A 26,538-nucleotide genomic window follows, 5' to 3' on the forward strand; every position below is an offset into this window, starting at 1 on the left:
CGTAATAAGACGGGACGATGGTCGCAATGCTTGACAGTGCGGAGAACAACAGTGCACGGAACACTAGCGATTGTGTGTGAATGGCGATTGTGTCCTGATGGTTAGAGCACCGAGCTGATGGGCCAGTGCCATATGGTTTCATAGAATTAGTAGAGGGAAGTGCGGCGCTAGTGTATTCGGGAGCTGCAAGCAGGGTAGTTCAGACAGCATGGCAATGATGGCTAGTAACATGGATTTGCCTAAACTTCGTCCTTCTGGCTTTAAATGGCTTCGTGACGTGCAAGGTGATCATTTTATAAAGAAGCTATTGAGTTATAGTTAGATGGACATTATTTAAATTGTCAGACGACAGGATTCGAACACATGACCTCTAGCGCAAAAGGTCGATGTCTAAACCATTACGCCACGGTTGCATGGTCAAGCGGACCCACTGCAATTCACAGCGATTATACGTGCTTGCAAGGTCTTATTACCTTCTGCAATAAAAAGGAAGTGTAAATTGCTTTGAAGTTTAGATAGATTTAGTCCCAGATAAAGCGGAATAAACGAAACCAGAAGATTGTCTGAAGCCCCAAGCACGAATATCAGGCAAATCCATGTACCATTTATCGTTCCCATGGCAACCGAAGGATCGCAGCGCCAGAGTTTCCTCGAGTAATTTTAGGAAACTCTGACCAATGCCTCCTAGGTAACAGGGCTGTGCATTCTGCATTATGTCATCATGCTGCTTGACCGAAATTTCCACTGTCAAGCCCTGCGTGACAAAAGCGGTGACGTCAAAATCACTGCGGCTTACTCGGGAGCATGCCCATTATATTACATGGCAGTCGGGCAATGTAGCACGACGTCGTGGATCGAAGTGCGCAGACCTTGTGCTGTCTATAGGCGGCAGTGGCAGTGTTGGGGGACCGAGGCTCGATCCCATCATCGTGCGCTAACTTCAGTTCTTTTTTTAAGTGCGAGCTATTGTGAGCTATTCGGCGAGGCAGCAGCAACGGTCAGGAAAGTTGGGGAGGGTTGGCTAAGAAATCTTCGCTCTCGAAAACGATGTGCAATCAAGATGGCAGCTTAACTTGAGTATGCGTGCCATCGGTCATTTGCAAATATACTGAAACTCCTTATATTCGGTCAGCTTGTCAACGGGCCGCTATGTTCTGCCAGTATTGAAGGAGTCTGGCTTTATTCTTTAAGACAAGCGGCGGCGGTCGCAGCGCTTTCTCCGCTTCAATCTGGGGTCGCCTGTGTGCATACGTTTCTGTCTGGGTCACGCACGCACGAACGAACGCGCGCACACAAGTGCGCGTAATAAGACGGGAAGATGGTCGCAATGCATCACAGCGCGGAGCGAGCTCGTGGGCATGAGACGTCGTCATCCGACGACGTGGCGACCGGAAACTGTCCATTCGGTGGCGAAGATAACCTTATTATTCGCACACAGCGACTGCAGAACTCGCCCTTTGTGCGATTGCACGACTCCCTCCTCCTGTTATCTTCGCCTCAAGAAAGGGGTGGTGGAGGGGGCAGCGGATTGCGATGAATTGCCACTGCGGAAGGGGTCCACAGTTTGCCCTTGCATGGAGCAGATCCGCGGATTACCTGTCTTGTCGTCACGTTCCGATTCATTGGGTATCGAAACAGCCGGCATCCGCGAATGGGGGGGGGGGGGGGGGGGGGGGTAGCAATCCAGGTAAACGACCGTAGGTAGCGTCGTCCATTGACGGGCGCTCTCCTGTTCGAGTGGAGATCGCGTCACTATCGGGATAGTAGCGTGCGTATCGCGTCTTGCTCTTGCTTATCGAGTCGTCTACGTCAAGCACTGCTCATGTACGAGAACTGCGTCAGCGAGCAAGCCTGTAAGGGGACGATAGGAAAAATAAAAGAAAACTTATACGCAGCTGAAGGATCACAGAACCCACGTTGAGACGGGTCCTCGCTGTGAGGTCGTGCTTTACCTGTGAAGTCCTTCGCTGTTGCTGAGTTTGTGCCGATGACGAAAGCTGAACCCTGTTCACCATTCTGCATTCGCTTTCTTACATGAAATCGACGTCCATACACCGCTGGTTAGTAGTAAGATTGCTCAAGTAAAACTCTTGCTTGGGATAGTTGGTTCATGCTTGAATTAGTAAAGGCGAGGCGCAGAAGACCAAGAAGAACACAAACGACAAGACCGGCGCCGGTCCTGTCGTTCGTGTTCTTCTTAAGTCCTGGTCTTCTGCGCCTTGCCTTTACTAATTCGAGTAAGACTGCACTGAGATTACTCAGCCGGCACGACCCAGCTGCCGGTAGGAATACCAGTAAAAATGAAAGGAAGATAAAGCTTCCGCAGCGGTTACTGCGCATAAACACCTTCGATGACTGTTCACGTCCACCTCTGGAGCATCTCGCTTAAACCTGCGCTTTCCTTTTAAGTTTCCTTCCACTTACGCACCTCTTCACGCTGCTTTGTCTGTGGAAGTGGCGAAGCGGATGTATGAAAGCCCCGCCGCAGCGATTCGCGCCCGTCGACGTTGCAATCGGCCGTTACTCACATGCGCGTAAGCGATTTCTCTCCCTCTGACTCAGAAGCGACCCCCCCTCCCCCTCCCTGCCCCTTTGTGCAAGCGGTACCCCATTGACGGTGTCCGATTCGCGGAACCGGCGCCGTCGCTGCCGTCGCTGCATCCTGGCGTCAAGAGAACACCTGTCCTTCGCGAAATGCGAAGGGCCTTTGTAGTTAGTCGCTCGCCTCTGAGCCGCTGCCGCCTCCGCACGATCGAGCCTTCACCCCGACCGAGCCGTCCTTCGCTCGAGGCGACGACGCGACCGGCTCCGCGGCGGTCTGGTTTACTTCGGCGTCGCCGAATCCGTGTTTCTTGCGTCGTATTCGTCTTACCTTTTTTTTTTCTTCCACGTGCGGAGCTTCCTAGTTCTCTTTTTTCCCCTTCTGCTTTGCCCCTCTTGTCGTGAGTCAACTTTTCATTTTACATCAAGGACGCCTTGCGGCCATGACCTGAACATTGGCCTGTACGTCACCACCGACGAACGCATGCGTATCTCTTCTAATGCTTTACCTTTTCGGAATACTTAAACGAACGTTTCAAAATTATCAGCCCAAGCACTCCGTACAGATGGTTAACCAGCGAAGCTCAAACGTGTGGCTCCGGTGTTTATCACTTGGTAAATCCCGGCGGTTCATTAAAGTATTTCTCAATTATTGGTTAGGTCCTCGTGTTTCTTAATTAATGAGGACCACGAACGCCAGAGCAGTGGCACAAGCGCGTTCGCGCGGCAGCGCCGTGGGCCGCCAACGAGCCAGCTGTGGAAGAAGGCGACGAGGCTGGAGACGAGCCTGATGATAGTTTTTATACATGCGGACACGATACAGGGGAAAGTAGCCCTTAACAGAGAAATGACAGAGCCCCCTTGGCGCTCTTTGGCCACATCTGGCCCTTGCGGCAATAAACACCACTACTACTACTACTACTGCTACTACTACTACTACTACTACTACTACTACTACTAATAATAATAATAATAATAATAATAATAATAATAAGAAGAAGAACAAGAACAAGAAGAAATGACAGAGCGCCGCTGGCTATGCCTGCGTTTCACAGAATGCCCGTAAGTGTGTCATCTTGCCCACGCTTCTATAGTATTTGGAAATTTGTTACGTGTTCGCAGAGCGAGCGTTCCCAAAGCTTAGACATTCACCTTGACCGGGGCTGCAGTGAGGATATAACGTGGAAATTTTTGGCACTTGTTCTTTTTTTTTTTTTAAGGCCTTCCCGTCGCTTTTCCTCATCACGTCTCATTGCCACTGTGACGCCGTGCGAAGTTTCGTAAGCTTGGCGACTGCACCGCGTATATAGCCCGGTCCTATTATGCAGCTAGGTGCTCCCGCCGAGGCAGACGTTGAAAAGCAGTAGCGTATAAATTTTAAAGCGCTCGCAGCTTAACATGGGCGACGTTCGCTGTTGCGAACGAGATCGAAGCCGCGGAATCGCGCAACGCCGGCCGCTGTGGGTTTGGTGCTCGATCGGTTTGGCAAGAAAGTTGTTTTGTTGGCTCGCTTTTTACCAGTTGGCGGTGACGGGGGAATGTGCGGCTGGTGTCTTTTTTTATAGACGTGAGCCAGCGAGGCTCGATTTCAGGTTCCGCTTATAGCGTGTGCCTGCAGCAGCCAACGGTGGCCTCGGAACCGGCTCCCGAGTGCCGTTGTCGTGTATCCGGGCGAGCGCACGGAGCCGTTTCGGGGTGCGTCCGATGACAGGCCTTGTGGGCTCCTCGGCGAGCCGGCGATGGGCGAAGCCAGGTGTAAGGCCCGCTCTGGCGCCAGCACTTTTGACAGGCGGATTTGTCTTCGTCATGTCGGGTTCGCTTGTCCGCAACATTGACGATGGGAAGGAGGGGAGGGGGATTCCTCGCTGGTCCGCCCGTGCGCGAGTCGCAAAGTCGTGTTGTCTTCGGGATCTTCTGGCGCCGCTGGAGATTCCGCCGGTGTCGCAGCACCGGTGTCATTTGGGGCGGTCACTGCGGACGGTGGCGAACATGAGCCGCGGCCGCCGTCTTGTGCAGATCGTGCGTGCGTGCTTTCTCCGCGCCGGCGAGCCAAGGCTTAGAAGCGTCCCGCATGCTCGAAACGAGCGGCTGCGTTCGCAGCGTGCGTATTGCGCAGGGTCTTCGACCCTGAGCGAAACACGTGGTTAGTTCACACACACACACACGCCATTCGGACCGATGCAGTTAGTTTTAAGACAGTCTCACTACTTGTAGCTGGGCGTTCGCGCGTTATAGTTTGCGGCCGGTGAGTAGCACATTCCGTAGAAGCGACGAGGTGCGCCGTGAGATGGAGCAGCCGTTATAACGAGCTTCGCTCAGCAGTTTTCTTTTCGCAACTGGGCCTCCTCTTGGCGCTCTTTGTACGAGTTCGGTTCCAGACACGTAGCTCGAAATGAGTTCTTCGGTCCATTTAGTTCGGCGCAGCGCACTCGCGCGCGTTGGACGCGGTTCTGCGAACCACATTAAATTTAGCGCGCGTATACATAACGCGATATATCAGTAAGCTCTAACGAAACAAAAAGTAAATGAAAGGCAAAGTGACTTGCTTACGTGTGCGAGTCCACGCGATTTCGCCGCTGTCATAACCTGATCGCGCTTGCGCTTGTATACCCGCCATCGACCCCCCCTCCCCCCCCATGCCTTCTCTCCCTATCCAACTCTTTCTTTTTTTCTTTAATATGGTTGATTGACTATCGTGCAGTTTCGATGGCTGTATGCGGGCTTGCGTGTCCCACCCACGAGGAGAGCTGCCTTTGCCTTCTCTTTACACTTTGCTTCTTACACATCAGCGCTGCAGAGCTGTATATCGAAAAGCACGTTTGTATTCTCTGCCTTCCCTCACAACCAAACTCCTTGAACTTGCTGGCGAGCGACTTCTTTCTCCAAACCAGTTGTTCGACCTGTCGGAGGCAGGCGGGAGGCGAAATGAGCTCTCTAGGAACGAGCGTGTTTCCTCCGGGCACCGATGGCGAAACGTACTAAGCGCAGCCCGATTTTTCGGTCGGTTTAGGCCTGTGATCAGGCTTTGCAACCTGCGCAGCTTATATCTCATTGTGAAGAGGCAATAAACTTCTTTCATCGTTACCTTTTGTACAGTGTTTCATCTTAGTGCACATGCTGAGCAGCGGCTCTTGCACTGCAATATGTGTGCGTCGACTTCTTAAGTCATTCGAGCTTGCACGTTATAGCGGTTACTATTATTTTCGAGTGGCGTTTCCTCGTCAGCTTCTACGAATCAGCGATCCGCTTTGTCTATTCCTCCGCAGCATGCGTGTGTGTGTATTCCTCGAAGACCGCGAATTTGTGAGCACCGCGGCATAGTATATTCTGCGTCTACCGTAACTCTGGCAGCAACAGATGGGCGCATGTGCAAGTAAGCCTTCGGGAAGGCGAGCCGCGGGAAATCATTTGCCCCGACGATCCTCCCGGCGCGCGACTCGAGCAATAGGTGGTCTTCACACTCGGGAAATTAACGTGTTAATCGTTGCCGTCGTCCCGATTCCGTCGTGGCGGGTTGCCGGCTTCGTCGTCGTCGTCGATGAGGCCATCGATACCGCACCTTGCCGCGGCGGTCGCACGCGAGCGGCGCCCGCGGGAGGGGGGCGGTTCGCGTGGCTGACCCGGCTACCCTGACCCCGTTCCCTTCCGGCGGCGGTTCGCCCCCCCCCCCCCTTCCCCCCGGCGCTTGCTCAACCGGCGACGACGCTGATGCAAGATGGACAGGTCCGCGCGTGGCACTTAGCGGCGCCCGCGGCAACTCTGGGTCGTTCGCGCGCGAACGCCTCGGGACGGCCGCGGGAGCTAGACCCAGTCAAACGCGCTCAGTGCGCAGTCGGGAGGGGTGAAGTTAGGCGGGGGGACGCGGGAACTTTGTATCACTCTTTGTCACAGCGTCTCTTGCCGCCCTGTGGTGGTGGTGGGGCCCGCGCGCACTGCTTCCTTTGTCTTGCGCCACGCAGCGCCTTCATTAATGTGATTGCGTCTAAATTCTCACGGACCGAAGGAGAGGGGACGGTTCGGATACATTCGCTCCTCCTTCCGCAACGGAAAGTGTATGATAGCCTTCGATGTTGCGACACCGTGCTGTAGTATTCATCGGTTTGCTCTTATGCAGTGAGAGCTGTGGTAGGCATATACACCATGCGTCTAGTCGCGACTTAGTGTAAGCGGCGAACGGGCCCGTGAACGGAATGCCGGTAGCCTCGACCGTGGAGAACTCCAGGCATGTAATAGGAAAATTATAAAAACCATCATCAGCCTGCAGTGCTTTGTGATGCAGCTACTGCAACAATCGTCTTCGCTGAGTTGTCCGTTAACCAACGGTTATACTTTTAGATTGCATTATGCCTGAATTTAGTTTCCCTGAGAGTGCGGTGATACGTATAGGGTCAGCAATGCGATAGCATTTGGCTCGTGGAGCGTGTACTCATGCGGGACACTATGATCAGCTAACTTGTCAAATATTAAAGATCTGGTCTAGGACTCACGAAGGCTGAACCGAGGAAAGGTGACCTGCATCGCGCATATTTCAAAAGGAGAGCGACTTGCTGTAACGACTTAATCCTGGAGTCCCCATGCAGTTAACCACTTCAGAGTTATCTTGCAACCCTACCACATCACTTGCGTATGTATATATCTTTGATCTTGCATTTAAGCCACTCGTTCGAGCTTCTCTTAGCGATGAGCAGAGCCGAGTGCGGGTTTTGGAAAATTGTCTGCTTTCGGCCAGGCTGTTCATTCACGTGCATATTGCAGTGCAACCCGAATGTCTACCGGCTCAGTTAAATTAGACGAAATCCTGCGGCTGCAGCTCTTGTTTGAAAAGAAACATAGTCGAGGGTGCCCGTATGCTACTACGGCTGACGATTCGTCAGCGTAAATTCGAGTGTAGTCACTGTATTGCACCATCATTCATGCTATAAATAATTAAAAGAAAACAAACAGGAGGACTGGAGCACGCATTGCCTATTTTCTGCTGATACCTTCTGCGCTATTGTGACTGTTTCCACGCGTTTTTTTGGCACACCGTGACGCGTGAATGATTTTTGTCAGGCTCTACCGCGCAGCATCCAGAAGCGAGACATTTCTTTTTTCTTGAACTAGCACGCACGACATTTAATGGCGCCGCTGTCTAGCGCACGGTGCCAGAGCACGCGTTCTCGCGATGGTGCGCAGAATTAGCTAAACGGAGCGGCCGCACAAGGTTGTCGTTATTGCGTGGCCTTTGTCCCCTGCGTACGCGCGCATGCGATGTGTGCGAGCAAACCCCAATGCTCGGCTTCGTCTTGAGCACACCGTGGTCTCGAGTAAACGGGGGCACGCAAGCGTTGTCTGTCGGCGGGAAGCGTAGGGGGGCACAGGGGCATAACAAGGGAAGCAGTGAACGAAATGGCCGCCGCTTTTCTCGGAAAGCGCCGAGCAAGTTGACCTGTAGCGTGCAAATAAAGCGATGCACGCGTATTCAAAACTTCTCTCGCCCGCGTCCAGTATATATCTCCACTGCTGTCGCTTCGCTCGGCAATCCGGAGTTTGTTCTGTCTACATGATGGACTTCGTTTTTGGCGTGTTCGGTAAACGCGTGTCTTGGAGGGACCTGCAAAGTCGGACCTTTCTATTTCCGCGGCATGTCGTGCGAACTGCGACAAAGCGGGTCTTTTCTCTCCCATTGTTGGGCGAGCAAAGACAGCGGCCAATAATTTTGTAGGGGTAATTACGCGCAGAGTGCACGAAGGGGCAATGTGGATGGAGCGGGGCGGTCCGCAGCGTCACGCAGCTCACGCGACCTCGTGTGGGCTCTCCGGGCGCGCAGGTCGAGATACGAGAACAAAACGAAGCAAAAAATCGATTTATTCGCGACAAAGGCAGGCAGCCTATAGACATGCATCGCTGGCGTCGCGTCCGGTGTATACCTCTCAATTCCAAGCTGCGAGCGCCGACACTTCGACACCTTTTAAGCTGACACATTGCATACATCTGTCTACAATAAAGTTTCTCTCTCTCTCTCTCTCTCTCTGTCTAAAACTTCTGTAGCCGCAGTTAGAGTAAACGCTGCTTTGCGCAGTGTTATTGTTCGTCTATATGGCCGATTCGCAGCCGCACTATTTGTCAGTACCGTCGTATTGTTTGCTGGTGCGCAATACAATCAAGTGTAGACGCCGCAGTATACATTCAGCTTCGTTGCGGCGCGTTACGACAACGCGAGTTTGATTTTGTAACCTTCTGCGAAGCCAGGGACTACTGCGTTGTGCGAGAATGTGGCACCGATTTCCCTATAGACCTTTCCTGGGTGGCGCCGTATTCTGCGCTTGGGCGGTCGTGAACGCCTGCTCGAAAGCTCGAGGAATGGTACAGCGCCTCTGCCTTCAGCACATGTGTGCAACGGTATATGTGAGCAGCGGAACGCGTTATTTTGTGGCGGACTCTATGGGCACTTGCAAACAGCTCCCAGTCCCGGAATATGTATAAGAGCGAGGCCGAGTAGCAGCGGGCGCTGGTGTTGCGGTTTTCTATGATGGAGCTCCCGTGGACAGCGCCACGAAACGGGCCTTTGCAAGCGCGCTTCGGGGCTCACCTCATGCACGGCCAGTGGAGCGTGCCGATTGGAAACCGTGGGAACGGATTCCTCCGCGGGCTCCTTCCTCAGGCAGCGGTGCACCGCCTCTCCCCGCCGCGCAACTTTTTCGAGTGGCCGGCCGCCTTTGCGCGGGCCGCGTCTGTGCGTGCGCGGCGCCGGGACGTAAATAGTGGTCGAGCGGAACAACATGCAAATGGACGCGCGCTTTGGCCCGGCCCGCTTCGCTGGCCGCGTCCGTTGGATGTGCGCACGCAGGGGCTGGCTGCAGCGGCGAGGCTGGCGGTGCGGTTCTTTTAGTGCTGAATGGCTTCATGCCGCGGCTCATCTTCCTCCTGGTCAGTTGCTGGTGCTCGCCGATTCTCTTGTCTGCTCGGACGTGGGAAGTGGCCGCGCAGTCTGCGGTGGCGATGACTAATTCGATGGAGTCAACGCGGCTTAATGGCTGACTGACTTTCTGGCGAACCGGTTGTTGTTGTTGTTACACTTGAAACCGGTCTAGTGCGTTGTCTTCATCTCCTTCTTATTTCCATCAGTGCCCCTTGCAGACATGGCCGCGAAGGGCTTGTCGCTTCCTCAGGCATCGGCATGTTTCTTCTGCCTGGGTGCTATAGCAGCGGCATTTTCTCTTGTCTGGGGTATGGCGTCTCTCTTCACAGAGCAACAGGCGCGCTTTCGAAGCCCGACCGAGCATCGCTTACGTGTATCGGAAGCTGCACTGTAACTCACGCCGGTGGCATCACGCCGCTTCGGATCGGACGAGAAAAAAAAAATGAAGGAAAGAAGAAAACAAAACGATCAACATCTTTTCTCCTCCCCTCCGCCATGTTCTCGACTGCGGGGCGACCCAGTCTTCCTCACGAAGCGGACGGCATCGGGCGAGCTCGCCACCGGCCAATTCAACCGCGTCGCCCGAGGGTTGCGAACGGACTCCTCACTGAGATGCACTGGGGGTCCCAACGAGGAGGAGAGGGGAGAGCTCCGAGGTCGCTCCCGTTAATTCGGCCGTCGCGCTGAGCCTGCCGGGTCGTCAGTGATCTGGCGTGCGATCGTAAACAAAGATAACGGCCAGTAGAGGGATGGCAAGAAACAAGCGGCCGCCTCTGTGACGGCGCGGATAAAAACGGGCCCCCTCCGTCTATCGCACCGTTTGTTTCTGCGGCTGCCGTGTGCGGCCTCAGAGCTGGGCCGACCGACGCGGGTGTTCCCCCGGAAGCCGTAAAGGAAATCTCCGTCCCGAGGGGCGCCCCTCTCTCGCCCCGCATGCGTCGGCCTCTGGCGACGACGTCACGTCGCCCAGCGCCCCGGGCGCCGCCTCGGTGTTGGCTCTGTTCGGTATGCCGCGGTTCGCCTGCGAATTTAAAGGATACCCGCTGGCAGGTCGGCCAGCCATGAACCCTGAGCGGAGGCGAAAATGAGGAAAGAAAAGTGGCAAGACTGCTTCTTGCAATGTGGCGGGCGTGCATGCAGTTGTACATTTATACTTTCAGAGCAAAACCGAGCAAAACCTCCACTCTCAGAGCAGTGGAGGTTTCGTTTGGCGGTGATGGGTCGCGCCTGGACTTGGTAAGGGTTCCGTGTTTCGTCCACGACAACTTTCAGCTATGGGACGCTCTACAGAGAACAGAGAACCGCGGCAAACGCGGCGGAGCTCTGGGAAACCATTGATTTTGGAAGCCGACGTCTCATTTCGCAAGCGATTACTCGATGCCACATGCTGTTCATGGTAGCTAAACCCGAGGAAATCAGTTTGTTGTATTCTCACGTTCCGTGGTGTTGGGTCAGAGCTAGTATAGCCTTTGTACATGCACGAAGACAACAGCAGCCGCAAAAAAAAAAAGGAAGGTGTTTGTGTATAATCATATTATGTCGCAAGCTTAGCATTAAGGCGTTACGAGGACTGTTCCCATCGCTATATGTAGTGCACAGTTCGCCGCACACACGCGCGATCGCTACTGGCCTGCCCTCGGGCTACGAATCTGCCTTGCGTGTCTGGAACTGCGCCCTGTTTGCAGCCGGGCCACGGTGGTCCCATCGCTGATACGACAGCAGAGGCTGTGGCCCGCCCCGGTTTGTTTGCGTCCATTAGCACCGCAGAGCCGGCCACTCGGGGTCGGACGGGCGCCGAAGTGGACCCGATAGTGAATCAGCGCGGTGTGCCCAGGAAGGGCCGGCTGTTACCGTAACGGCTAGTCGCCGTGCGCAGCCGTCATTGCAGCTGGGCGGGAAATCGGCTTGGACCCGTCCTGCGTGCCAGTCGCCGCCGTTGCTGGGTGGGGCAGCCCTGCCCCCTCCCCCCCCCCCCCCTTTTCTTATAGTGCCACCAAGCGCCGAATGAAGTCTACATACAGAAAGAGAAGCTCAAATAAGAGACTCGGAAGTACCACCGTATACACACTGCTTCGCCACTCGTGGGACCCGCGCGAGTGAAGATAGTGGCACGTTTAATCCCCAGCGTGATGAATCCATTGGCGATGTCAGTGAAGTTTACGTTGGCATATACTCAAGTAGTCACTGTAGCTTCGTGCGATGAGGAGTAACGAGTGACACGAAGTGCGGGTACAAACGTTCAGCACTTCCTTGGCTCGCAAGTGCGAGGAGTTTAGTGTGCTTTGGTCTTACAACAGGGGTGACGCACAACGCCCTGGGCACTTCCTCAGCTCGGAAGCACTTCTGTGTTTGCTTGAACCGGTCACAAATCAGATGGTAGGCGCAGACCTGTGGTTTTGTTAGCTCCTGCCGGGCATACAAGCTATGCAGGGTTGCTGCAGGCATACACCTCCGCCCCACACGTCATGCGCGGAGAAGACGTGTCACATGGCCTTCACTGCGCGAGGAAGGCGCGGTCTCTACCAGCGCGAAGCGAGAGCGGCAGTGGCGGAAAACGATTTCTAATAATATAATAATAATATTTGGGTTTTTACGTGCCAAAACCACTTTCTGATTATGAGGCACGCCGTAGTGGGGGACTCCGGAAATTTCGACCACCTGGGGTTCTTTAACGTGCACCTAAATCTAAGTACACGGGTGTTTTCGCATTTCGCCCCCATCGAAATGCGGCCGCCGTGGCCGGGATTTGATCCCGCGACCTCGTGCTCAGCAGCCTAACACCATAGCCACTGAGCAACCACGGCGGGTGGGAAAAAAAAATTTCTCTGTTCGTGTTTGTATAAAAAGAATCTGAACGGCTACCTGTCGATATACAGTTGGTTCTGGATAGAATATTGAACGAACGGAGTTGAGGTCGCTACGTTACAGCGCGTCACGCCTTGAGGCGGACGAGCTTTCTCCGCGAGGTTCACCCGCGTTGAGCCAACGACTGATGAGAACATAAGGAAAAAAGAAAACACGGATACCGTCTTTACCGCGTTTAGGTTGGCGTGTAGTAGTGCTACGTCTTCGGTCTTCACAAGCCGCAACTTGTCGCTGGAATCGGGTGACGGTTACCGCTCTAATTTTATTGGTATCCTCTGTCGGCATTCTAGATGGATACCATGGATGTTACGGCGGTTTTCTCTTTCTCTCTCTCTCTCTTTAAACTTGCGATAGCAATTTATGCTTTGTGTTTGCGCTGGTTCGTGAAGTCTGTTGTCTGAAGCACGTTGTGTGTCCTATGTGCCTCCGAGAGGCCCGGTCATGCACTTCTGAAGCCTCTTGTTTGTTATGTCTAATTGCGCACAAATAAATACATAAAAAGAAACGCACAATTATATGGGAAACACCACATAGCTCCGTCAAGGCGCGTATCTGGGCCTTGCTAGCGCAATTGGTGAGCAATAACACGTACGGCACCATGTGCCAGAGAGAGCGCACCTTGCTACCGAAGTCTTTCAGTCGCAGTCCCGTGGGATTTCTTTCTTTTATTTATTTATTTCATACTACCCGCGCTAGCGTTGCAACGTCGTGCAACAACTCCATTCCAAAACTGCCCCTAGGAGAGCACCGTTGACATCTTTGTGCACGAACACTCCTCCGGCCCTTGCCTTTGACGTCAAGCCCGGCTGATTCCAGTGGAACCGGCTAATGAATTTGCAGCCGTCCCGAACGGAACGAACGAGCGCGGTCTGAAGCCAAGCAAGTGGAACCCGAGGAGCGAGAGCGAACGGCGGAGAGAGAGAGAGAGAGAGAGAGATCACACGAGGCGGAAGCGGCATTAGCGCGCCGCAGAAACAATGGATATAAAATAAAAGCAGGCGTCTGGGTCGTGTAGAATTAACGCAGAAACGCGGAAGCACGGTGCAGCCAGCTGCAATCCGCGATTCGGGCTCGCCGTGTGTACGAGAGAGGTGCGCTGGATTTTCCATGCGATAATCCGACCCGCGCGCCGCCGCTGGAGACGCGCGCGCGGCTCGGTCAAGCGAGCGGGGGGGGGGGGGGGGGGGGGGGGACGCGATTGGAATCTCGTTTCGGCAGCAGCTCGGAAAACGCGAGTGAAGCAAGCATTGTGTATATATATATATATATATATATATATATATATATATATAATATTCTGTAGGAAAGACAAGCTCTTCTTCCTTCGTATTACGTGGGTTTATAAATTTGTCACTCGTGCCTGCGCCAGCTTCAGGAACGAACGCCACGCCACGCCTTGTCGGTCGGCATTAACCTGCCTTACCATCTGCGACCGCATCAAACGTGGTGCGTGGGTGGTGCCTGAGGGCACCACCCACGCACCACCTTTGAATGCGAAAACGCTCCTGTAGTTAACTTTTAGCGAGATAGCAAATTTTGTTCGAGGACGGTGTAGAAAATTGGCTCTGCGAGGGATCGGAATTAATCGGCAACGCCACTTCCGATGCCCGTCATCGGCGAAGGACCCGCCGTGGTTAATGCAACACGTTGTTTCCTCAAGCGCGTAAAACTTAATTTGCCTGCAAAAAAATAGACTCGCGAGTTGTGTGTAATGCGGCACCGCGAGTGTGTCGCTTTGGTCCGCCTGCATGTGCTAACGCGTTCTTCAGCCAATGGTAAAAGCCCTGCTATATAAGTACTGATAGGTTAAAACATTGCCGAGACTTCCGAATCACAGTCGTAGAGCGGCGAGTGCGGTTCGAATGTTCACAGCGCTGGTGTCGTGCCTTTGCCAGAACGCCGGCTAGCCTCGTTCAACAAGAATCGCGTGAGGACCCACTGGTAACATGGCGCTTTCTTTTTTGTAAATTGACTGTGCGCGCCGTAGCATTACATGCGTTCAACATTCCAAGGCGGTTTGTGCAATCCGCAGTACAGCAACTGTCCGGCATGAGATTTGTCGCTAACGCTGAGCCTATCGCTCGAGCGTTAGTTCACGCAGTCACTTTCGTCGACAAAACTGCTTGCAGCATTTCCCACGAACTGCTGAAGCGTTTCCTTTATCTAATATTTTCGCCCGGAACACGATAAAAACTATTGTCCAGTCCCTCAGACTAGGGAAATTGCCGAGGCTCATGCAAGGCCTCACGCACTCGCTTCGCTCACCTGCCCTGCGGTAATGGCGGCGCAGCTTTGAATGCAGCTGGGGCGAGGGCACGCGCATCGTGCGACAGAACGAGCGCGGCTCCCACTTTTGGCGGTTTTGCTGTAATCGTTCAAACACCACTCCGTCTTGACGTGTTGCATGTTTGTAAACAAAATGGGTGATCATGCCGCATTATGCTGAAGAAAAAAAATTCATTGAGGTGTACCAAAGGTGTACACGCAAAGCCGTGAACGATTATATACTCTCTTAGAAAAAAATTACACCCTCTGGGGCGTATCTTGTCCCACAACAATAATCGCCATCCGTGTTGCCCGCGTTTCCTTTTTTTATCGCTGCGAGCCCAGCACTTTACAGTCACGAACGGCATGCGCGTTATCAGTGTGACGCAGCATTCTCGACAGGAAAGCAGCGAGCGCCGAGTTTTTAGGAAAGGAAACGCAAGCAAGGTAGATGACGATTATCGTTGTGGGACGAATATACACCCCAAAGGGTGCAACCGTTTTAAGAGTGTACTCCTGTCGAGAATGATGCGTCACGCTGATAACGCGCATGCCGTTCGTGACTGGGAAGTACCGGGCTCGCAGCGTTAAAGGAAGGAAATGCGGACAAGACAGATGACGTTCATCGTTGTGTGGCAAGATACGGCTCAAAGGGTGTAAACTTAGTGTATATGGCGTAACAGGGGTGTAAGTAGATTACATTGATGGACTCGCGTTTTCTCTATAGATATATCAGCCACTTTGGATGACGTTCTTCGCCAGTAAACTTTTGAATTCAATGCTTGATTTAAAAGTACTCATCTAGTGTTTCGGCAAAATTAACTCACGGGAAGTTAGGTTTTCTCGCGATTTCACCAAATACTTCCGTAAGCTCGTTCGCCTCTCTTCCTACAACAAAGCTGACAGCGACGTCGCCCAGTCGAAACGGGCAAGGGCAGTCGCCGCCGGAACTTGTTGACGTTGCCAGCTCGTCTGAATTAAAGGGACACTAAAGTGAAAAGTGATTTCTTCTGCATCAGTAAATCGCCGTTCTACAACACCAAAAACACCACTCTTACAACGATAAGACGTTTGGTAAGCCAGAAAAAGCGCAAGAACGAAATGCGGGTGGCGACGCCTACTTGAGTTCCCGCACCTGGGGGCTGTGACGTCTTGGATTTTGATGGCATCTTCTAGGGCCTACTAATTGTATATAGCAGTACAGATTGACTGCATTGTGTTCTAAAGGAACCAAATAATGAACATGCCAAGTTTCGCGAACCTTTATTCAGCCAACGCGGCCCAAATGCGAAAACAAACTTTGGAATCCCTGACGTCACGCTGACGTACCGGCGCTGGCGTTTCGGCGCGAAATTCAAATACTGATACTTGGACCTTCATTTTCTCATCTAATATTCAAACTATTTTCTTGAAATGACTGCCTGCAGGTTTCTCAAACAATGCTTTATTAGTTTAAACTGATTTATTGTTTCCCTTTAGTGTCCCTTTAAGTATCGTGCAGCCGCAACGCGCGCCGTGAAGGGAGCAGTGCGTTCGCGACCATTTTCTTGCCGGTCGCGAGTCAAGATTTAGCGGCGCTGCCTGCGCGAGAAGCACGGCGTCACTCCGGGGTACGCGCAGGCGGTTCGGGTAGCCCATTCTAAACATCTTTGTGCTGCTTCTTCGCATGGTTAGGGTCACGGGCTGCGAAAGAAGGCTGCCTAAAAAAGGCAGCGCCGCGGAGCGGCCGATGTTGTTATTGTTGGACTGCCGAGGGGCATTGACTTATTTTGGGACGCCGAGAAGCTACGCGCCCCAGCGCGCGAACCGCGCAGCCCTACGGCCCGACTCGGCGCTTTTGCTGCACGCTCGTCGTCATCAGCGGCACGCCCAGGGGGCTCCTTGATACGAAGCACCCCCGCCCGCTGCTCCCTGGCTGGGAAGAGTTCTGACCAGGGAACTAATGCCAACGGTGGATTCTGACGCGAATAATCGATGTGTACGCAATAGAAATCTATTTCTGCGCTTGAGTAATAACATACTTTGCAGAAGGGTTGAAATCTGGGCCAGTTGGTACATACTTGAACAAAAAAACCAGTCAAAAACACAAAGGACAAGAGGAGAGGTTCACACCACAACGACTGGACTATCAACTGAGGTTTATTAGAATCGGTGTAGTCCCAGCAAGGCCAGCAGAGCATGCGCAACTGCATCATCGCTAATCATAGCATGAAAAGACAAGAAACGTTCCTATCGGGACCGACTTAGAAATTCAAATTCTTTTTCATGTAAGTGCACCGAGGTTGTACTAACGCAGTCATCACCTACTAAACTGATGTAGTACGCTTCCAAGATTTCTCGCTCTTCCAGTCGTTGTGGTGTGAACCTCTCCTCTTGTCCTTTGTGTTTTTGACTGGTTTTTTCGTTCAAATTAATAACATACCTGCCACTCAAAGGCAAATTGACCTCTTTATTTTGTTGTGTTGTGTTGGGCTATATCGTCCACATAACATTGTAGTTTATCTTCGACAAAGAAAGGTCACCAGAGCGAACGGACAGAGATGTGTGTGCGTGCGGACATATTATTTGTAGAAAGTAATAAAGATGCTTATGGAATGAATACTGAATGGACACTTACATATGCAACATTGTTATCTGCATAGGTCATCACACCACGTATAACGTTTACTGTCCGATTGATTTTGATGCAGTCGTAACCATGATTTGTTCAGCTAGCACCTTGAATAATAATAAAATAAGATCATGAGTTTTACAGACTGATAACTAATCATTTCATAAGTAATCATTCAGGACATGGAGCACTATATACACACATATAAATAGCTCTTCCATATTAAGAAATCTTAATGGAAGTGTCCTGCATTCTAATAAGTTTACACATAAGATTACATTTTTGTTTTCATGTTTCTGTTTAAAAAGAGACAAGGGGCAGTAGAGCTTCAATGCCATTTTACACAAACTTTATTGAATGAAGTTACTTCACCAGGTTAAGAACTGGTTTCTAAGTTAAGATGAATGCTAGCAGGCTAGGTGTAGTGAAGTCAGCATTGTCATGAGTAAAGCTGACCCTTGTACTTTTGCTGATACTTGTGTAATGATGGTATGCATAACTGTGTGCCTATGTGTTCTTGAGCCGGCATTCTGTGAATTAATTAATGTTAAATTCTTTTTTTTTTCTGTGCAGCCACCTGACACAAACAACAACCTGGGATGACCCTCGCAAGAAGTCTCCAAGCACAAAGCACCATGCGACACCTCCACCACCACCACACACAGCTGCACCCCCACTAGGGCCATTCAAGAACCTGGGCCCTCTTCCAGATGGTTGGGAGCAGGCCACTACAGCTGAGGGAGAGGTGTATTTTATCAACCACATTGAACGCACAACAAGCTGGTTCGACCCAAGGATACGTAAGTTGCCTTTCTACCTGCGAATGTGCTCCATGTCTTTGTTTTTGCCAGGAGCCTTTCTGACACAGCTTTTTACACAAGGCCTTGTGCTCAAGTGTCTGGTCAACTTAGAGTGCTGCTTTTTGAAATGCTAAGGTTCTGCTTAAGAACCTAATTCAACATGACAGGAAGAATAAAATGCAAAGAACAAAAACAGAGGGCCAGGCATATCTCGACTTGCCATGATCAGTCTTGAAAGGAGCTGATTGGTCATATGTAGCAGAAGCATTAACAGCACTAATATGCGGTGAGTGGGTAGTTGGTACCCATCTTGTGTTCCTCGTCCTTTAATGACTTTAAGTGCTTTCGACAAGCATGATCATTCCTGCAGCTGCATCAGTAGTAGCTAGCTAATGTGTTCGAAATTCACTAACACATTTTGGTGGGCTAGTTGGTGCATTTATGTTAATAAGACTGATTACACAACAAGCACAAACCACACATAAACAGGATTCACTCATCCTGTCCAGTTTGTGGTTGTGTGGTATGTTTGGTATGTGTTTATTTGAGCAGTCAGTCATGTGTAAGTGCAAAACTTTGTAAATGAAAAGTAATCTCTGTGGGTTCTGCTCCTTCTGTTTATAATGCTCGAAAACTTATTTCTATTGACTGCTGACTTGCACGTGGCAATATGCACGCACGCACATGCTGACTGACTGAATATGCTGACTTGCACGCACGTGGCAATATGCAGTTAGTGTCTAATAGGCTTCAAGTCTGGTTTTGTCGCTTTGACGGGATTTTCAAAGATTGCTGTATGCCCGTCCCAATGTTGGCTCGCGCCATGTGCCCAACTGTCGATTCAAGCCATGGACTGAGCATGATGTAACTATATTAGGTGGTGATTTGGGACATGTTAAAGGGGCCCTAGAGTACTTTTCAAAAGACAGTGTTCTGGTCATGTGTCGCGTAGATTGACAGTTAAAGAGATAAATGCAACAAGAACAGCAGCAATTAGGGTACGCAGTCCAAAGTTAATCACATGGTTAATTTTACGCTGTTTCCCATCCCTATTTCTCTCAGCCACTGGCATAACCCCTCGCTGCCAATGTACAATGTGTCGAGTGTTCAAGGCACCTGCATAGTGGAAGTTAGCTCACCATGGTTGCCTGTTTCATGTTTGTGAACTCTAGTGTGATGATCACTTCATTACTATAGAAACACGTAGAGCCGCACCACGCTGTTGAGAGGCATGGTACTCAGTTTGTAACCAGTCCATGTAGACTCCCTAGGCATGGTTGACACTCCCGGTCAAGCATTCTAGGATTGTGCAATCTCCCTCTTCTTGTTTCATAATGATGCGAACTAGAAGAAGGGTGCAGCAACAATGATGCACTGACGTGAGAAACTTTCCTCACCTAAACGATGCTCACGAGCGTAATGCGCATGCAGAACAAGGCAACAAGGCTGCTGCTTGCAAGTGTGCACAAGCAAGAAGCTTTCAAAATAGATACACTAATCGTGGGCACATTTCGTTATCACACGGGGCAGAGGTGAAAGGGCAGCCAGCACCCCTACCCTGTTTTTACAGTTGTAGTGCTCGTTTCTTTCTTTTGTTTCTTACTACTTTGTTTTTTTATGTTAATATATAAAGTACCGGAAATGAAGAACAAAATTTTTGTTGATCACATTTATGCTGCAATGCACTGGTTATCTGCAACTTCGTTTTTAACTAATCATGAAGGAGCGAATGGTGACTTCTAAGCTTCTGGTGAGCACCACTGGGCGGTGATGTGGTTGGCAGCAATGTAGTGATTTGTTTGTGTGATTAATATATATATTAATATTAAATATGTTCACATTAGTGCTTTGACCGTGTAAAGAGCGATGGAATGATAAATGTTTGGCATTCTAGTTGACGTTAAGTGACAAATAAGGAGCTGCGTAGGTGATGCGTAGCGTAGATAATCGGGGGGCTATTAGAGTTACAGAATTGGTGCCAAGGGAAGGGAAACGCAGTCGAGGATAGCAGAGAACTAGGCAGGGTGATGAAATTAGGAAATTTGCAAGTGCAAGTTAGGATCAGCTAGCGCAAGACAGCAGGAGTAATTTGAGATTGCAGGGAGAGGCCTTTGTCCTGCAGTGGATATAAAAATAGGCTGATGATGAAAAGCATCTCCAACTGACAGTCTGTGCCACCTGCAACAAAAAGACGGCGGCTTAAAAAGTGTTCGAGGGCCACTTTAAGTGGTGTTGCACATTACCCGCTTGTGGCACAACTCAGCAGAACTTTGCTATGTCATGATCTGTGTGCAGACTTGGTTGGCTTCGTTGCATAAGTCTGCCTTGAGCAGCATTGAAGTTGCAAGTTCATGTGACCAGATGTCTTTGACATCTTTTCATTTTTTTTTCGAGACAGATTTTAAACAGGTGAAAACCAGAGCTGAAAACAAGTTTTAATACAGATGTATGAAAATAAATTTTTTAATGTATCATCGTTTTGTGTTCCTTTCCTTATGTCCATACAGCTGCCCATGCTCAGAAACCTCTTCTGCAGAGCCAAGCCTCTCAGCTTCCTTGCCACCCACAGAGTCAGGTATGACAGTTCAGTTATAAGCAACCCTAGGTATTCTTGCTAATTATTGTGATCCTTGGCTTTAAACTTGAGCAGCATTTGAGTTGATAAAATTTGCTTTCCTTTTTGTGACGCCTTGAGAAATTTTAGTGTCAGCATCTCATAGAATGTTTGACTTGCAATGGCAGTGAGAATATCATTGCTGCATTGTATATGTACACACTACATATTAAAAATCATTTTGTTATCACTATGTGCATTGAATAATTCAATTGTTACTGATGCAATTTTTTGCCCGGTTTGTTTTCTTACACGTAATGGTTGCTAGGCAGCAATGTGTGCTTAGCAGTGTGCTGCTGTTTGATAATTTATGGAGAAAAATATATGCTAAAATATTTTGCAGCATTTGCTGACTCATTTAAAAGCTCAATGCGGAGAGGCTGTACTTTGTGATGTACTTCTGTTTTGACTCATTTGGCTGGTCATTTGCAACATCTTATGACTGGTATGTTATGGTGCAGAATAGGATTGGTTAGATCTGCCTTACTATTGTACCATCTGGTGCTCTGCTTGACCGATGCAATCACTTGGGAATATACTAATTACGGTTTTCCAAGGTTGCGCCCTGAAGGAGATGAAAGTAGTTGTTAATACAAATCTTGCAATGTAGTGTTGCCAAGACTGTAGATACCTGTGCATGTTGAAGAACCTTGAGTATCAAAATTGTGATGAAATGTGAGAGATACTTTCTCATTCTTTTATCTCATTTAAATCTCTATCCTTAACAATTTAGTGATTCTTCACCATGCTACACTACACCTTTTTATGTCCTTTGATGGCAGCTATTTCATAGACAGATAGGCTGAGCTCTCCATGCATAAATGTGTCCTCAGGCTGTCCCTTTGTCACAGGATATAGACTTTACTGAACAAAGGCATGTTCTTGATGTGCAGAACTTCAAAATGTTTTTGTTTTTCCCTGTTTATATAACTACGTAATTGCTTCTTTTAAATAGCAAACAAAATGCTTACACTGCGAATTCCAAGTTTAACGAATATTGAACTACAATGGGGGGGCCTCACCTGTATGAGTCGTTATGCAGTCTTTTGCCAGTTCTTGCTGCACATTCTCACATTCTTTGCTCCAAATCAACAAGATGTCCTTTTGTGTTAATGTTAAGTAAAGCTGGCTACTTTTATTGGTCATTGTGCCAAGCTAGCAGATTTAGAGAGCAGATAATCCTATGATGCAGCCGTAGTGATGTTGTCACTTGTGGCCGATGCAGGGCTCCGGCAATGCAGTGAACAGTGCAGGGCCTACCTCTCCCGACACAATGAACTCCATCTCGGCTGTAGTGGCTGCAACCAGTTCTCTGACCCTCCAGCAGCAGCGCCAGCAAAAGATGCGCTTGCAACAACTGCAGTTGGAACGGGAGCGCCTCAAGCTTCGGCAGCAGGAGATCCTACGCCAGGTGTGTAACTACGGCATGGTTATTTTCTTCTTTTGTGCACGTTGTAGCTAGGCAAATCAAGCAGCGTGTTCACTAGACACACTACCGAACCTGCATGGTCACTTGCTTTACAGCCGCGGCATATGAGGGCCAGCAGCAAGTGCTGCTGCACTTTCATTCCAGCGCACCCCCCCCCCCCTTGCCCATTTTCACTCCTCTTTTGTTGACAGCTTTCCTTGCTACAAACTTGCGATTCCTTGAGTGATCGTCACTTCCGCTGGAACTAGACAACATTTGGAAACTGGCAGCAAGCTGACCTCACATTCACCTTACACTACGATGCTCGTGCCCTTCGCTCATTCTTCATCGACATGTACGGTGTCATAGCTTCCACATTTGGGGATTTATCTGTTGTGCTTTGATGCTTATACACTTTGCTCCTGTCTAGTCTCCATACCGATTTCATGATGACCATCATCTGCCTAGAAACCTTGATCCTCCAGAAATATAGCTTGATGTTCGACTCATTGCAGCCACATACGCATGCACACTTCTCTTTTGCCAATGCCAACAAATGCTTTGAAATAATTGGTGCATGTGTCATGTTGTATTGCAACAATTTGCATTAAAAAGTGAGAGCAGGTGCGTATGTACAAACCAGACAGATTACAATTATTGTTTGGGGGATAGGATACATCCCAGAGGGTGTAAACGCTTCTAGATGTAAATTTTTATTAGGTTTTTTAGGTTTAGAAGTTGTGATGTTACACAAGTTTAAGTCGAGCTGAGCCTTTGCTATTTATGCATTGGCCATAGGGTTCCGCTTGTTAAAGCTTAATATAATATTCTTGCACTCATTGATTATGAGAATATGATCAGATGTATTCATGTATAGAGGAGCAGACGGTTTTAAAGAAATGTTGAAATGACCTGGTGGGCATTAATTTTCTTCTGTGTATTGCCATTGTCCATGTGCTGCATGATGGAAATCAATAAATAGCAATTGAAAGCACTTTAAGCACTCTAAAAGGTGGCAGCACTACATTGCTAGTAGAGTTCAAGCCTTTCTTTTCACCCAACTTAATCCAGCTCTGCCACCTAGCTGCCAAGTTTGGTTTATGTACGTGCAAGTGTTGAACGCTACAATTAGCTCATCACTGTACTTGAACAATGAAACTAAAGTTGCATGCGTATATCACACATTCATGCTTAGTTTTACGTAGTAGTACTGCTTGTTAACAATTAACACCATGTTTTGTTATTGCTTTTTGTTTTTTATTTATTTCAGTTTATCACACTGTTTCACAAGATTACTGTGGTATTCACAGCAAATTTGTTCCTTGTAGCTTTTCACATATTGTCAGACTTTTGCCTATTGGCCATACCACCATGCTAATCATTTTTACAGAGCAGTGGCTTCTAACATTCTGCAAAACTTCATGTAGTGTTATACATTTTGCATCACCTTATTTGACTACAGGGTTGCTATTACCATGTATTTCTTAGGTGTTGCCTGCGCAGCTAGCTTCTTACCGGTAGTGAGGGCCACAAAGGCAGAACGAAACAAAAAATGAGCATAAATGCCTGGCGTGATGTTCAGTCCCGTCACATTTACGTGACCCTCCCTTACCCTGTGTTACTCCATTGCCTAGTATTTCTGCTTGATGTGCCTGCTTGTTTGTTGTGAGAATGCTGTGTTGCTGTGTAGGCTGGTTCGCTAACTGAAAATGGGGCATGCTATAACTCAAAATTGGCCTGTTCTTGTTGCTTTTTGCAGACGGCATTCCTTGGAAACTCCGCACGTAATGTGAGTGGATGCAAAGTTTTGGCCCATTTGTCTATTGCGTCGTGTGACTGATCTGTTTGTTGTGCTCGTGAACCCCCCCTGCTGCCCTGCAATCAGTGTGCCTTTATTGTGCAGATGCTTCTGTGTGGCACTAATACCCCGTAGCAAAGGAAAAGCTAATGTCATTTCCAAGAAAAGAAGTTCACGAAATGTGTCATTCTTTTGCAGCCATATGTTCATTGCAGGGGGCATGTGCTGCCCAGTGAGATTTAGAGCGCTGCTCCTAGGTGCCCGTTCCCGCGTTGAGTGTCTGCATGCCTCACCCTCCCTCAGCGTAACTGAGTGAATGAGCACAGCAAAGGATCGGTGAACGGGGAGCGTAGCAGGTGATGAAAGACAGCGATAGTGAAGAGTGTGCGAGGAGGAAAGTGGAGGAGCAGAGTATGGCAAAAGGGTGAGGAGGAGGGCGTAGTGCCACGCAGCTGGGCTCAGCAGCGACAACCGCTACGAGATGGCACCAGAGTAGTGTGTCGTAGTCGGTTCACCAATGGCATGCAGCAAATGCGTCGCCCCATACCATATATGAAAACAAAGCATTGCATGTGTGGATATCTCTCTGCGGCTGCTGTTGTGAATCACACCCACGTGTCACCCATGTGCTGCCTCTCACGATCTCCCGATTAGCAAGGAGTATCGTCGCTCTTCACTCGGTTTGCAATGTGCCACACGAGACAGATTGTTTGTGCCATATTGTGATATGAACACACCTGTAAAGCTGCGCTCAAATTTCATATTGGGAAATAGCGTAATCATAGGTGAATTTTTTTCCACTTGTCTTCTGGAGCCTAATGTTGAGTTTAGAAAACCCCGCCTTACTTGGTGAAAGTGCAGAACTAACACACATTTGGTTGCACTAGCAGTGTGACTGAGATAATCTATATGTTAACCCACAAAAAAATTACAGCAGTACTTATCTCATGACGATTGTCAACGGTAATGTGATTCGCATTCAAGCTATGTAGCAACACACTTTATTTCTGATGCCACATTTATTTACATCTGTAGGGGTCATTCTGAGACTTCCGTGTCTTTGGCTGTATGCAGTATACTCCACTATCATCCCACTTTGCTATGGCACTCACTTGCCGAGACCACCTATGAGCATGGCAGGATGACGACGACGGCATGATGACAACATGAGGACAATGAGGTGATAATGAGTGTATGACAGTGATGGCAAGATAATGACGGCATGATGACAAACAAATGATGAAGCTGAAATGATGACGATGGCACAACCACAACAGCATAATCACAACAGTATGACAACGGGTGCATAATACAAACAGTCTGATGATGATGCAATGACAGTGATCGCATGATAGTGGCGGCATAATCACAGTTGAATGGCGGCAGCTTGGTTACAATAGAATGGCGAAGAAGGATTGATGTTGGTAGGACAACAAAGGCAATAGGACGATAATAGCATGATGGCAATGGTATGACAGCTGTGTGATGACGATGGCGTGTCAGTGACGACATGACAAGTTCCGGATACGAATTTATAGTGATGATGATGGAAGAACCACAATGGCATCACAACAATGGTATGACGAGTGTATGACGACTACAGCAGGATGAAGACTGCATCACAAAGCCTGTATGATGACGATGGTGTAATGACAACGGCATGACGAGAGCCGGATGACAAAGCTGGAGTGCCGACAGAGGAATGACCACGACATCCCGATGGTGGTCTAACAATGAATTCATGATGGTACGGCGACAGTGGAATGACTGCAAGGGCGCGAACATGATGCATTAGAGTGCTCCTCACAGGCCCCACAGCAAATTTGGTTATATGCTGGAAGTTGTTACGTGTCCTCTAGGGAGCATTCTGCCACAAAAATTTTTCAAGTCGGCTCATTAATAGCCGAGATAGAAATATTTCAATGCCGCAAACCCATGATTTCAGCAGGCGGGCTCCACTGCATAGCGAGTCTCCCTCTCCACTCACCCCGTCTAGCCTTCGCAAGCGGAATTCTTTCCCTGCGTTCTCACATGCCGGACCTTGAGGATCGCGTGACACATACGTGACACATACGCCTTCACTTTTCTCCTTGCTTTCTTTTTTTCCTTGGCACTACACATTTCCGCTGACGGTGTTGCGCACGAGCTGCTGTCTCGTTCGTGCAGCACACAATTTTGTGCGCTGTGCACAAGGAAACATGACTAGCGGTATTATTCAGTACTACACGAATACTGAGGCAGAACAAGCAGATCGCAGAGCATGATCACGCGCTGGACCACGGTAAAAAAGGGCATAGTTTCGATAGCTACGCACTGTTGCGATGCCTGCTTCTCGAACCTCGACCGGTGTTACTATTGCCTAGCGTGGCATTGTCGGCAGGCTGCAGGCACTGGTAGACCATGACGACCAGGCAGGGACGAGACGATTTCTAGTGCAAAACTCGCACTGTTTATTTAATGGTGGGTGAAGGATATAGAAGAAGAGAATTAATGAATAATACATTGCGGGACTGCTTAAATAGGCCTGCTAAAATTGTAGGCGGGATCTTGCTCACGTCAACGTCACATGACGTGTACCGAGTTTGGTCGGGGGTGGGCGGCTGATCCTTTCTACTAGGTGAGGTTGCATGTGCTTGCCTACTCTGGCGGCAACCCGCGGCTCCTGTTTGGTTTGCGGAAAGGGTCTCCCCTAGAGTCGGACAGTTCAGGGAAAGGGTGCTCCCCTAGAGTCGCAC

At 49.6% G+C, this 26,538-nt stretch overlaps 1 protein-coding gene across 2 annotated transcripts in view; it reads left to right on the forward strand.

The window, feature by feature from the left end:
- The window catches only part of yki (Transcriptional coactivator yki), a 179,192-nt gene that overhangs the window by 139,689 nt on the left and 12,965 nt on the right, over positions 1-26,538 (forward strand). For both annotated transcript variants that reach the window (XM_065447392.1, XM_065447386.1), the window contains exons 2-5: positions 17,757-17,983; positions 20,491-20,558; positions 21,823-22,008; positions 23,765-23,794. In XM_065447392.1, the coding sequence (XP_065303464.1) occupies positions 17,757-17,983; positions 20,491-20,558; positions 21,823-22,008; positions 23,765-23,794 (511 nt within the window). The remainder of the gene's footprint in view (positions 1-17,756; positions 17,984-20,490; positions 20,559-21,822; positions 22,009-23,764; positions 23,795-26,538) is intronic.

This window comes from Dermacentor albipictus, chromosome 1 (assembly GCF_038994185.2).
Source record: "Dermacentor albipictus isolate Rhodes 1998 colony chromosome 1, USDA_Dalb.pri_finalv2, whole genome shotgun sequence".
NCBI lineage: Eukaryota > Metazoa > Arthropoda > Arachnida > Ixodida > Ixodidae > Dermacentor > Dermacentor albipictus.